The 13,443-nt window shown below is 43.6% G+C and overlaps 1 protein-coding gene across 1 annotated transcript in view; it reads left to right on the top strand.

The window, feature by feature from the left end:
• The first annotated feature begins 3,584 nt into the window (after positions 1-3,584).
• Positions 3,585-13,443, top strand: part of ST8SIA6 (ST8 alpha-N-acetyl-neuraminide alpha-2,8-sialyltransferase 6) — a 178,805-nt gene continuing 168,946 nt past the window's right edge. The window contains exon 1 of the mRNA XM_086948097.1: positions 3,585-3,673. Coding sequence (XP_086804223.1) covers positions 3,636-3,673 — 38 coding nt within the window. The 5' untranslated portion in view covers positions 3,585-3,635. The remainder of the gene's footprint in view (positions 3,674-13,443) is intronic.

Genomic DNA, 13,443 nt, shown 5'->3' with positions numbered 1-13,443 from the left:
ATCTGAGACTACAAATGGGGAACCTGAAGTTTAATAAAAACTCTGATGACTCCACTTCTGAACTGCAGAGAGGAGTCAATCTACAATTACAGTATCTAACTTCTAAAAACAGTGCCGAGCTGATAGGGCAGGTGAATACATGTTTTTTTAGATATGGCATATCCTCCTTGAATTTCACTGGAACTAAGATGTCATTGACAATGTCCCAAGCCAGGGGGCAGAAGCAAGACAGCCAATGGACCCAAAGCCCACTCTGTTTTCGTCAAACACAATGGGTCGGGCGATAGCTTTGTCAGCCCTTAAAGCTGTTGCAATGGATAACTGTTAGGGACATCCAGGTAGGGTTCCATAATCTTTCTCCTATACAAGTGGAGGGAAATCGGATATGCAGATGACACCTAAATCTCCAAACAACTAGATGGAAATTTTACTCTGCACTCTGAGCTTAACGAACAGTATGTCTGAGGCAGTCAAGCTTACTCCGCTATTGTTGTGGGTCAAAGTATGGTCCAGCCCGGAACCAAGCTTTAATATGGAGGTTGTCCCAGTCTTGATAACTGCCAATCTATACCCTGGCAGAAATATATTCACAAGGTGTTGTCAGGCATTGGGCTCCATGAAATGTTTACAACCCCTACAAATTAAAAAAAAAACAATAATTGGCTAGTTTAGTTTCGTCATGCTGAGGTTTGCAGCTCACTAAGAACGGAGAGTGTTTAAAATAAGTGCCATTCACCTGATTATTATATTTTTTGGCTTCAGGGGAATTGGCATTTTACCTGCATCTAGAACTCTCATGATGGGAAAGGCCACTCTTTTTTAGATTTAGGGCCAGCATAGTTTGGAGCCTATTGCGTTTCCCTGTTGTTTCAAAGCCCTGGTGAACCCAATTGCCGGCCTTCCCCTCCGATGGATCAGCAGAGCAGTCATTGATGCATTTTATGTTTTTTTGCCAATTTTATAGATTTTTTTGTAAGTTGCCTTACACATATTTTGAAAACAATTGCTTTCCATAAATGTTCAACTTCTGACACCCTTTTATATTTATAGCTGCTAGATACTCCATCTGTTGGTTATAGCGTGAGTTGATTTTTTAAACTGTCAATCAAAAATAGGAAATCAGTGAATGGTTAGGATGTATTATTTGGTTAGCTGTGGAAATTGTAGTTTAAAATTTGTAGAGGGGCTATGTTTTAGTGACTAATGCATTTTATTCAATTGTATCTAACGCACTTTAAAGAGCTCTTTTTGCTTTCTTCCACAGATGTGATGACAGTAGCGGGATTATTTATTTTCTCAGCGATTGCTTAATTCTGCTTATTTGCTTAAGATGCAGTGTACTGTATTTATTTACTGTTTTATGTTCTTTTACGATTTTATCCATAAAATCGAATAAACATATTTTGAATTGATTTGAATAGGATAACTGTTAAGGACATCAATTTTAATGCACATAAAAGGTTTTGAAATCGAGATTGTTTTCCATTTTCTCTTTATTAAGGCATTTAAAGATAAACATATTATCAGTGTGAGTAAACAAATATTGTGAGTGAAGTTTAATTTCTATTCAATAAGATCATATTAATTCCATCTAAACAATGAATCATGTTGAAGGAGATCTTGCACTTGGCTTCAACACTAAGTTTTGGGGGCTTACAATGGGCCAGGAGTTAAGGTGGGTTGGGTGCATTAGTGGTAAAATGTGAAGTCCTGCTCACTGAGGTAAGAGGTTACTCCCATTTCTCCCAAGGGTCATGCATCCAGTGTACCACAGGAGAACTTTGTCTCCTCTAAGGAATGAGACACAAGAGGGCAAGGGATGCGTAACCGAAAGAGGCACATCTCCAAGCACTTTCAGACCGTGTCATTGTCACTGTTCTGCCACCTCACAGTAAAGTAGTAGTAATAGCTTTATTCGATAAAAACATATCATAAAAGCATTTCTTACATCTTTAAAAAACAATTTTAGCAACAATCATCAGAGTAAAAACATTTCATGTCCAAGACAGCATATTGGGTGGGGGTGCTCGGTCACTGGATTAACAGTTTTCTTGCAGTTCTTAGACGCCAGGCCCAGCCCAAGAATTTTGCCATACAAGTGGAAAAGAAGGGTCTAGCATCTGTACGTAAGATACGCAAGGCTTCCAAGTGAGAACGGGTTCCCAGACACCTGCAAAGGGGCTTCAACCACCTACGTCTCGGGGCTACATAGACACTACACTCGAACAACATGTGGGACACAGACTCTACCCTTAGGTCACAAAAGGGGCAATAAGGTACGGTTTGAGCGGGCGGTCTCCAAGTGGACGTGAACTCACATAATGGAAGCACCCCCACCCTAAACTTAATGTACAGTGATCTGTCCCATGAGCTCTGAATGGTGTCTAAATAGGGTTCCCTTAACGGTGACTCTTTGACCGACAGAAACAGAACTACAGATTTACAATGATTTGTGCTTCGGACCCTCTCATTGTCTACCCATGCCCAATAAGCCTTCTTTAGCTGCTGTTTCGGGGGTGCCGATTTATTGGCCCAAGCCTCTCCTAAGCCTAGTTTGTGGAGCAGCTTTTTGACCTCCCTAAGCCAGATGATCTTATGTGAACCCGGTAGTGACATAATGTCATTCAAAGCTTCTGCATAACTTCTTAATTCCTGCACATTCCAGATTCTGGACCATAACAGAAGTGGGCGTAGTTTCGCTTGATCGCAGATTGCCCGGGTACCTGCGTCTAGCAGCAATGGGATTGTTGGCGTGCTGTGGGGTACAGTAAAGTAAAAAAAAGGCACAAATATAGGATAGGGTGCCTGTGGTGCAAAGATGCACTGGCCATAGGACGAACTTTAATGCAATGCGTCACAGGGCAGCAAATGCGTGGCGCCCCTGTCACTCACAATTATTCATTATATGATTCTAGCTTTACCTGAGTTGGTCAATCTGGACTTGGAGACACCTTGACAAACTACACAATTGTGCCACAGTGAGGTTGAGTGAGAACTACCAAATAAGCCTTAGTTCAGCCCGGTTGCTTGTGGAGGCCAGTATCATTTGGGTATTTATGGCCTTTCAGAGATGCTACTGTTTGTGGCTCGATGCGGCTCGGTATTATTGCAGAAAGGGTCAGTGTCCTGGATTAGATCTTTCAGTGGTGGGGTGCAGCGTGCCCTACAGCTGGTAAAGTATAATAACATAGTGGGTTAAGTGACTGCCCATTCCTTTTGTCACCTGAAGTTTACAAGTTGAAATCCTTGAAAAGTTGACTCAGTCCTTCTTCCTCCAGAGGTTAATACATTGAGAACCCTTACATTTAATATTGTACTGTACCACTGTTTATTTACGTGCAACAGAACTGCTGACTTGAGCTAGCCAGTTACTTACAAAAACAAGTTGGCATTATTAAGGTTGGACTCCTCTGGATACATTATAATAGGTTTAACCTACTCTGTCTGTGGAACCTCCCCTCACCAGCAGAGTAGTAAATAGGATAACTAGTGTATTTTCTGGATGTATATGCAACCTTTAACGTCCTGGTGAACACAGTGCATATAAAATATTTAAGTGAACTTTGCTTTTCTTTTTTAGCATACGAACAAATGGACGGAGTACCCCTGCTGGAAAAACATTATTATGCAAAGAAATGCAAGACAGATTCTTATCCACTGCTTTAAGAAAAAGGTAAATGTAGTTACACTCTTTGCAGCGGTTTTAGTTACTTTCACGTAACTGTTCTCCTGGCCTATTCACCTGAGCCATCAGCATGTTTTAACTGACCCCATTCATAATAATAGTTGTGTGGATGGAACCATGAAATTGTTTACACTACATATCTACTGATTTGGAGTTATTAATATTGCGAGTGTGAGTTTCAAAGCAACTTGATACACACATAGGGAAAGGGAAATGCTTTGTTTTAGGGGACTGGGCAGGTAGAGGAAAAAATATAACCTTGGAGAATCCAAAGGTGCAGGTGTTGAATGATGCCTATAGAGGGGAAGCAGCACTACAAGTGATGCTGAACTTATCCCTCCTGTTTATTTCTATTGAGCCATCATTCCTCCAAGAAAGTAAACAGGTGACATGAGCATCAAAGAAAGAAGGTGTAGTATCCTGCATTTATATATTGAAAGGTGTGTTCACCAGCCCTGCCCAGCGTGCCAGTGCTCTGACTCATTAAAATGTTGGAGACTGATGATGCCTCGGAATGTTGGGACTGAGAGAGTCAAAGTGACAGTTGGTCATGGGCTAAGCAGCTGACAGGCAGCTCCTGGTAGGGCTCTGATCTACAACATATCTACTTGATGTTCTGAACTTTACTACCTTTTATCTTTATGAATAAAACATCTTGGATTACAACCATCCTGATTGGACCTTCAAAACTACATATTCTGGCGAAGAGGTGACAAACCTAAAGCTACCAGCAGATCCTTGGTACCTGACAAACAAGAGGACGTAAAGATGGAAAATTTACGGAAATTACAGTGGCAACTACCACAATCCAAAATATGTAGTGATGAAGGTCCACTCAGGAAGGTTGTAATCCAAGATGTTTTATTCATAAAGATTACAGGTAGTAAAGTTCAGGACATGTGGCGCACATAAATAATAAGTGGGCCGCCACTCCATAAATCATGAATGCCCCTGGGACTTGGCCCACATGTGGGGCTTTAAAAATGCACTTTTAAAAAAAAATGTCATCAAAAGTTACGCCGGGTGCGCGAATCTGGCCGAATTTTTTTTTAAAATGCTTGTTTAGGCACTGGGGGTCTCTGTGGACCCCCTGACCAGGCCTAGGGGGACAGGGTGTTTTTATCCTTCCCCCTTTTCATCTTTTTTAATGTCTCCCTCACCTTTTTCCTTCTCCCTCTGTACCAAGTCACAAGATAGCTGCCAATACTTCCTGTTTTGAAGTGTTGGCAGCCAATCAGAGGCATGTTTGTGCTCGGGAGGGCTCAGCCAATCAGATCTCACAATTCTCAAATATCGATATCTGTACATCTTTAAATATCTCGAAAACTACTGAACGGATTTACACCATTTTTTAAAAAGTGTGCTTTCTGGGCCAAGAGCTATATCTGTGTTGTCCGCATAGCAAATCACCTGGAAGCCAAAAGATCTCACCAACTCAGCCAGAGTGGTCACATAAATATTAAAGATGGTGGGGCATAGCGATGAGACCTGGGGAACCCAAAAAAGTAGTCTAAAAGCATTAGCTCTGAAACCTCCGCAGCTGATGATGTTCTTTCTCCCTGTCATAAAGCAGTGGAGAAGCTGCAAGGCCTTTCCCGAAACTCCCACTTCCCGCAAGCGTTGAACTACCCGTATGGGAGAAACGTTATTGAAAGCAGCCGACAAGTCATGCATAATCAGCACTGCCGATCCACCCTGATCTACCTGCATGCAGATGTGATCAGTGGCAGCAATAAGGGCGGACTCGGTGCTGTGATCGGTGCAGAAGCCTTTTTCAGACTGGCTTAAGATTTCATGAGATTCAACGTAATTTATCAACTCAGTGTTGATGAATTTCTCTAAGATTTTTCCAGGGCCGGGAGAAGTGAGAAGGGGCAAAAGTTCTTCACTTCTGAGTGGTCAGCGTTGGGTTTTTTGAGGAGTGGTGTAACAACAGCCTCCTTCCATTTACGAGGTAGCTGCCGGATAGGACAATGTTGTTTAACACCCTACACAGGAAGACTGCAACAAGGTTGGGAACAAGCTTGAGTGTGAGGGGCATACAGGGGCCCAACAGTAAGCCAGATTTAAGGCCCATAAGGATGTCCTGGGTTTGTTGACAGTGATCTGTGGGAAGGCGTTAAGAGTGAAAGGAGCATACTTTCAATGGTTCAGAATGACCTCCTCAACACTAGGTTCTTCAATTTCCATATGACCGAGCTTCTGAAAGATTTTAAGGACCTTGTCTTGGAAATAAGCGAGTATTCTGTCACAAAAGTCTTGAGAGGGGGACAATGACTTTGTCCCTGGTGGCTAAGAGATCTCCTTACTGACCTTGAATGGCTTGCTATTGGAATTGTCTACTGCAATGATCTTTTTGGTGAGGAAGTGGGATTTGGCTTGGAAGAAGGTGAGTTTGTACGTCTGTAGCAGAGATTTCTGTTTGGCTTTTTCCCTAGCACAAGGGTCCTTGTGCCATCTACGTTCTTGTCTATGGCACTCCCTTCTGAGGGATCTAAGTTCTTCTGAGAACCATGGCACCACTTTTTTGGCTCTTCTGAAGATACAGTTTTTAAAGGGGGCAGCAGTGTCAAGGGCTTCAATAATCCAGTTGCGGAAGCCCTCCGCCCTGGGAGGGAATGGGCTGTGCCTCCTGGCACAGGCTGAGGCCAAGGTAGCCCCGCCATTTGGGGGCTGAAAGCTTGTTCAGTCCACTACAGTGAATGTACCTAGGGATGGTCCTTTCCTTCGCAGTGTTGGGAAGTGTAGGACAGGCTTTGAACTCAATCAGCCAATGGTCCACCCAACTAAGGGGCTTAACGTTTTCGATTACTAAATTATCATTATTGGTGAAAATGCTGTCTAAGGTATGACCGGCGGTGTGGGTGGGGGATTGAACAAGTTACTCAAGTCGCAAGGATGCCATGAGTTCTAGGAGGTGTACTGAGTCACTGCCCTGTTTGTTTTTGAGATGATAGTTCATATCTCCTGGAATGGTGAGGTGAATAGTGGTGACAAATGGTTCCAGTGTTTTACATCAGTAAACCTGATTCTGGGACCTGGCTGGCGATACACTAGCAGGCCAGAAAAATTGTAGTTATTGGACAGCTTAATCCTAAAAGAGGCTGCTTCCAGTGGCAAGCAGGGATCCCCGTCTACCATGGTGAGGGTGTAACTATGAGAGCCCCGGGCCACCAAAGCCTGACTGCCACCTCTGCGCTCAAGTCGGTCACATCTGAGAATAGTATATCCAGGGCGGACAGCATCCGCCAGGTCGGGAAGAGTGTGTTTTATGAAAACGAACAAGAACAATTGTGTCCCTGATGTGTAGGGAGTATTCTCCCATCACAAGGGAGGTACTGAGCATTTTGCCCACCAGCACCACCAAGCTTGGAAACTACTATGCTAAACATGGCAGTTCCAGACAGGGAAAATGAGTGATAGTCACAGTGCTCTAATTAGAGTGGAGGATTGTTATTTTGAACTGGTAGCCCAATGGCTGAGGATTGTCAGGTCAAAGGTTTATGCCACAGGTATAAACCAAAATCTTATCCTCACTGTAAATAGAGTGGGTCAACCACGAGTGTAGTGGGGTAGAGACCCTACCGAGTTGCACGTGCTCCTGCTCTGCCAACCACTCAATAACCCCCTTTGTCTTTGAGTGTGTTATAAGTTTAGAAACGTTGTTAGAGCTCACACAGTGAATAATGTGAAACCATTGGATTGTTCATACAATCCTACTTCTTAAGAAAAAATTCGGACTTTAATTTTGAAATTTCTCATTATTTTAGCAAAACAAGTTAGTTCACTAACATGATGATTTTTTGCCAATTTCAGACATCTAATCCTCCTACACAAAATCGACCATTTGTGAGTCTGCACTAGAGCTCTGGCAAACATCTCTGGGTTCAACTTTTTTAAGTGGCCCTTTGTTGTGTGCCTAATCGGCCTGCAGGCTGAACAAAAAAAGTATGCAAGCATTCGGCTCAGTCTTAATTGTGCCGTTTTCCGGGACGCACGGTCCACAGTACTAGATGTAACTTAGATGCAACCTAGAAGGTTGCAGTGGAAGGTGACTGGAACTTCTGTTCCTTGGGCCAGATGTGAAATCAATGTGACTGAGCACACTTGTATCTGTTCTCAATCTGGTGCCATAGTCTCAGGTTTTGGAACACTGACAGGCTTGGAAATGGAAAGGACTCACGATCAAGAAGACCTTTAACCGCCCAATTTAAGATCATCAATGCTGGTATTGAGTCCTTCTAATTTGGCTTTCTCTGCAAGGCCTCAATGGTAAAAATACAGGAGGAACATCATAGGGCAATCAGCCCACAGACATGAGGGCAAAGACTGAAGGCTGAAAGGGAGCCTGCTTCTTGAAGAACTAACAATAAAAGCGGTATATTGTCTGTAGGCTTCTTAAGCTATGCCGTTGTCAGTTGCACCTTCAATAAGATAAGGACCTGGAAATTTGCCACAGGCAGAAGCTCCATGGTGCATGCTCGAAGAAGTTCTTAAGCGCTTGTTTTGGTTGGCTCTCATCACTCATGACAGTCTTCCTCTTCCTAGGAAGTAGCAGGCTTCTTTGTCGGTCCTAGCTTCTATCACTAGCGGTCATGGAAGGCAGCTACGTGGTGTTCTGTGTATAGTCAATTCCTTTTTCTTTAATTGTGCAACAGACCTTCCAGTAAGGCACACGTGAATAATACCAGCATCTTCAGCCCAAAGATGTATCAGAAGGTGCCAAGTAGTAATGGCAGGTCTAACATCTAAAGAAAGCAAAACCGCCTTGAAATGTCTTGCCAAAACAAGCCAACGAGCAGGAAACTCCCAGAACCTTTCAGAAAGAGGTGTGATGATGTTAGAAAAATTATATGTTGGCTTATGCACTACAGAGCAAAAATGTACATTAATTAAAAGCATTAGCACTGAATATTCGTTGCATTAATACCTTAAATGAGAAAAAGCCAAGAGTGTATGCACAATGTGTTTCGTCCACCAAGCTGTTGTTGCATGTTAGAATATTTTCAGAAAAAATATTTTCTGACACAAATATCATGTACTCCACAGGGACAATATTTTTTGTAAACACAATTTGGGACATATTATTTCTGTCAGATGATATGTTTGTGACCATATCGGACCTTTGCTAGCAGTGATTTCCCGTTTATGTTTAATTGATTAAACACATTTTTCATTTTCTTGTCATTATGTGATTTTTCATATTTTATGTAAATGTAATATACTTAATTTCATTTGGGCAGCTACACTTTGTGTTAATTGTAAAGAAAAGAAAATTACATTACACACTTTTCTTTGTAGCAAGAGCTTTATTATATTTGAAAACACCCCAGTTCTTTTTCCCTAACCCCTTTTTTGATGCAGTAACGTTGCATATGTTGAAAACTATCTAATTTGAATAACTGTTCTTCAACAGAGAGGGTCAGTCTTTGCCTTCATATATGCTCTGTTAGAAATGGACCTTTTTGCAGGGTTATCCTGAAACATTTTGCTTCTTCTTCCTATTTTTCCTGACTTCTTTTTGTTGGCTTTAGAACTCTGGGCATTTTATTGCTGCTAATCAGTGCTAAAGTGCATATGCTCTCTGTGGAAATTATGATTATAATTTGTTATCCATGATTGGCATATTTGATTTACTAGTACATCCCTAGTAAAGTGTACTGAGAGCGCCAGGGCCTGTGAATCAAATGCTACCCATGGGCCTGAAGCACTGATCTGCCACCCTCATGAGTAGCCATGTAAAGGTATCTCAGAACTACCACTGCAGTGTCTGCACACGTAGTTTTAAACTGCCATGTCCACCTGGCAAGAGCACCCACTTTCCAGGCCCTAGCCTTCACTTTTCTTACATGCAAGTCACCCCTTAGGTAGGCCTAAAGTTTACCCATGAGCAGGGTGCAGTGTATGGAAGAGGTAGAACGTGTTCTGGTGTGTGACAAGTCCCGATAGGGAAATACTGTGTATTTCCTTTTTCACTATTGAAAGACTCTCTGTCCAATAGGCCAACATGGGAGTTACTTTGTAACGTCTTCCAGGTATATCTTTCCATCTGGACAAGATAGATAAATGGAGTTTAGGCTCGCAGAACTCAGAATTTAATAACAAATTCTTTTAGGGAGATGGTTTTTAAATTGTGCATTTGAAAATGAAAACTTTTAGAAAGTAGCCATTTAACCATTCTGTGCGCCTCTGCTAGTTTATGTATTGACTGTTTTTTTAGTGACAGGGGCTGAGGATGTGCATTCACTTCAGACAGCCACAGGGGGTTTTAAGTGTCTCCAAGAGCTTTTATGTGCTGCCTCCTAATCTGGAGTCGCAGGGACACAAAGACTTCACCACCAGCTCCCCTGAACTCCACTGTTGGGCCTTCTGACCTGCCAGCCGGTGCCTATTCCAGTTTTGGGCATCTGGAGATGGTTGCAACTGGTGGGAGCTGCGAGAAACATAAAAAAAGCAAGTAAAACAACTCTGATACCCTCAGAGATGCGGCAACCTGCACCGAGGCCATGGGTACAAATCGTGAAGAGCACAACGCACCACCCTGCCGGCACCGCAGCTCCAATGCCCTTCGTCACTTGCAATTATTGGCCATCCTGATGCCAGCACTCGCACCAATGTAGTCACCAGCAGGGCCTCCATTCCATTATCGCGGAGCCAATAACCAACTAGGGTGACGCCACAAACTCTTCGACTGTGCATTGCCTCACCGGAACCGATGCCACACTGCAGACCCAACCAACTTTCCCTGTCCTGGACTCGCCACATCCCCTCCTCGCATACACGACACCTCGCCTCGAGGCTCGCAGAACTCAGAATTTAATAACGCATCATTTAGGGAGATGGTTTTTAAATTGTGCGTTTGAAAATTAAAACTTTTAGAAAGTAGCCATTTGCTTATTTAACCATTCTGTGCGCCTCTGCTAGTTTATGTATTGACTGGTTTTTGAGTGACAGGGGCTGAGGATGTGCATTCACTGCAGACAGCCACTGGGGGTTTTAAGTGTGCCCTGCCTTTCCTGGTTGATTCAGAGCTGAGCTGAAATAGCCTTGGCTGCATTTGGAGTGGTGTGAGGAGTTTCACTTACATCTGAATAGGCAGTGTCTCCTCTGCACAATGCTGTCTCCCACCTCCTGTAGTGATGGTGCACTAGAGAGGACAGAACTGGTTTGGACTGGGCTCAGAGACCTTTTCCACAAAGAGAGGAAAGGTAAAATGGGATATAAGTAGTGGACCTTAACCCCCAAAGAATTAGATCACTTCTGGACTCAAGAGTAATCTTTGCCAAGGAGAAGAGCTGTTGAGCTGTGAGGAGGAGTACTGCCCTTTTGCTGTGTGCTTTGCTGGAATGGCCTGTAGGTGCTGCCTCTGCCAAGGAAAGGGCAATGTCTGGAACTTTTCTGAGAAACCTACTTGAAGAAGAATCTCCAAGAGCTTTTATGTGCTGGCCTCCAATTCTGGAGTCGCAGGGACACCACCAGCTCCCCTGATCTCCACTGTTGGACGTTCTGACCTGCCAGCGGGTGCCTATTCCAGTTTTGGGCCTCTGGAGGTTGTTTCAACTGTTGAGAGCTGGTAGAAACTTAAAGAAAGCAAGAAAAACAACTCTGATTCCCTCAGAGTTGCCGCAACCTGCACCGAGGCCATGGGCACAAATCGTGAAGAGCACAACACACCACCCTGCCAGCACCGCAGCTCCAATGCCCTTCGTCTCTTGCAATTATTGGCCTTCCTGATGCCAGCACACGCACCAACGTAGTCACCAGCAGTTCCTGCATTCCATTATCGCGGAGCTAATAACCAACAAGGGTGACTCCACAAACTCTTCGACTGTACATTGCCTCACCGGAACCGGTGCCACACTGCAGACCCAACCAACTTTCCCTGTCCTGGACTCAGCACATCCCCTCCTCGCATACACGACACCTCGCCTCCCCCGTGGCAGCCAGGGAGCCAGCTTCCACCTCGGCACTGATATACCAAGACAACAGTCCATTGCACACGACAACAGTATATATTATGTATCATTGACAATAATAAAAAACACTCTTGTCCCTACCTTGAAACAGTCACTTCAGTTTAATCTCGAGCTCCTTAGCCAACACGTGTTTTGTTGCGCTAAATTGTTGTGTGCAGCATATCCTTAGAGCTCTAATCTCTTTGTATGCATCCTCAGTTCTGGTTGTATTTCTGACCCAGAACGGGTTCTAGTTCTCAAGTGATATTTGCACAGTATAGGGCAACAGTTGTTTCTTAAGTGTGGATCTTGTGTGTATAAGTTATAAATCCATCATGAAGAATGACGATGTGGTATAGTAAAACCACTCTTTGGGGGCTAAGTGAGTCCCTCTTGCCAGAAACCAAGTCTTTGCTGGCGTAAATGCAAATCCTCTGCGGACACGCCAGAGGCAGCCCTGCTACTGAACAGAGGGTTTGTGTTTACGCCAGCAATGGCTTGGTTCCTGGCAAAAGGGACTCACTTAGGCCCCAAAGAGTGGTTTTAAACTGGGCACTGGGCTACAGAATTATACGAAATCCTTGACTTTCAGGCCTGGAACTAGATTCTGGAACAATTCAGATATGGGCTGTTTTAGGACATCGTTTTCTGCTACCTATCTCACACAATTAAGTGTGCACTTATGAGCTGTAGCTGTTCTGGTTTGTCATTGGATGCCAGATGCTGCAATCATCAAATTCCAAAGCAGGTCAGATCATGACACTCAACAAGCTGAAAGAACCTTTGATTCATCTGCAGGAAAGCATTCATCCCCTCCTAAAATCTCTACCTGGATGAGCAATGCTTCTGACCTCCATGCCTTTCCCCATGGCATTGAGGAAGACAAACATAAAACAAGTACCCAGAGAGGCACTCGTAATTACATTTTCAGCGAGCTTGTAAAATGGCTAGATAGGCCACTTTGCCCTCTGACCCATGCTGCATTGCACTGGCTACACCCCTGGTAGTTATGCCCCTTAATGCTACCCAACACACAGGCTCCTCTCCACATAAATACTGCCATTATTCCACAGGCGTGCTCAGCTGTGTGATTGGATATCACTATTCAGTAGTTTGTGCAAATGCATCCAGGTTTTCACCATTGTTTGGACCATGAGGTTCTTTGTCAATGATGCCACCATATTATAATTGCACTGCAGCTGGCGGCCTGGTCTCCTATATGGGTGTTCCTATTCAATTCGGACTCAAAATTGGCTATCCTTTCTCTTCGGCCACATATACACCAGTTGTGATAGTTGGAGCACTGTATATTATTGTTCAACACAGGGCTGACTTATAACACCACATTCCCTATGGGCTACTAGTTTGATGATCTTCAGATTTGGCTTCATGCTTCCCCATGATACCCTTAGCCCCTTTATCTATGGAATGCAAGAGCGAGGTATTGACTGCCATTGGCAATATACCCATACATATGTGAAGCGAGGAACCACCACCTGGATTCTGTCTCATAGCAACAGATTCAGCTGTAACCACTTCTCATAATCTGTGTTGGTTTTGTCTATGAGTGGATCTAAATGATCCAGGATCATTCTTTCCAGGCCCCTGTTGACGTATACCTCCAAGTATTTAAGCCTTTTGGGTTTCCATTGCACCCTGTAGTCCTCTATAAAAGCCTTTGTTGTGACACAGGACATGGGTAAGTCCTAATCTTGTCCCAGTTGACTTTATAGACCGATATGTCTAAAACTTTCACCAGGAGTGACGTCAAGATGGAGCTGCATCAGTAAGTGTGAATAGTAT

Source organism: Lissotriton vulgaris, unplaced genomic scaffold, assembly GCF_964263255.1.
Source record: "Lissotriton vulgaris unplaced genomic scaffold, aLisVul1.2 SCAFFOLD_826, whole genome shotgun sequence".
Lineage (NCBI taxonomy): Eukaryota > Metazoa > Chordata > Amphibia > Caudata > Salamandridae > Lissotriton > Lissotriton vulgaris.
Note: the sequence above shows the minus strand (reverse complement) of the source record. Positions and strands in the feature narration are given on the sequence as shown.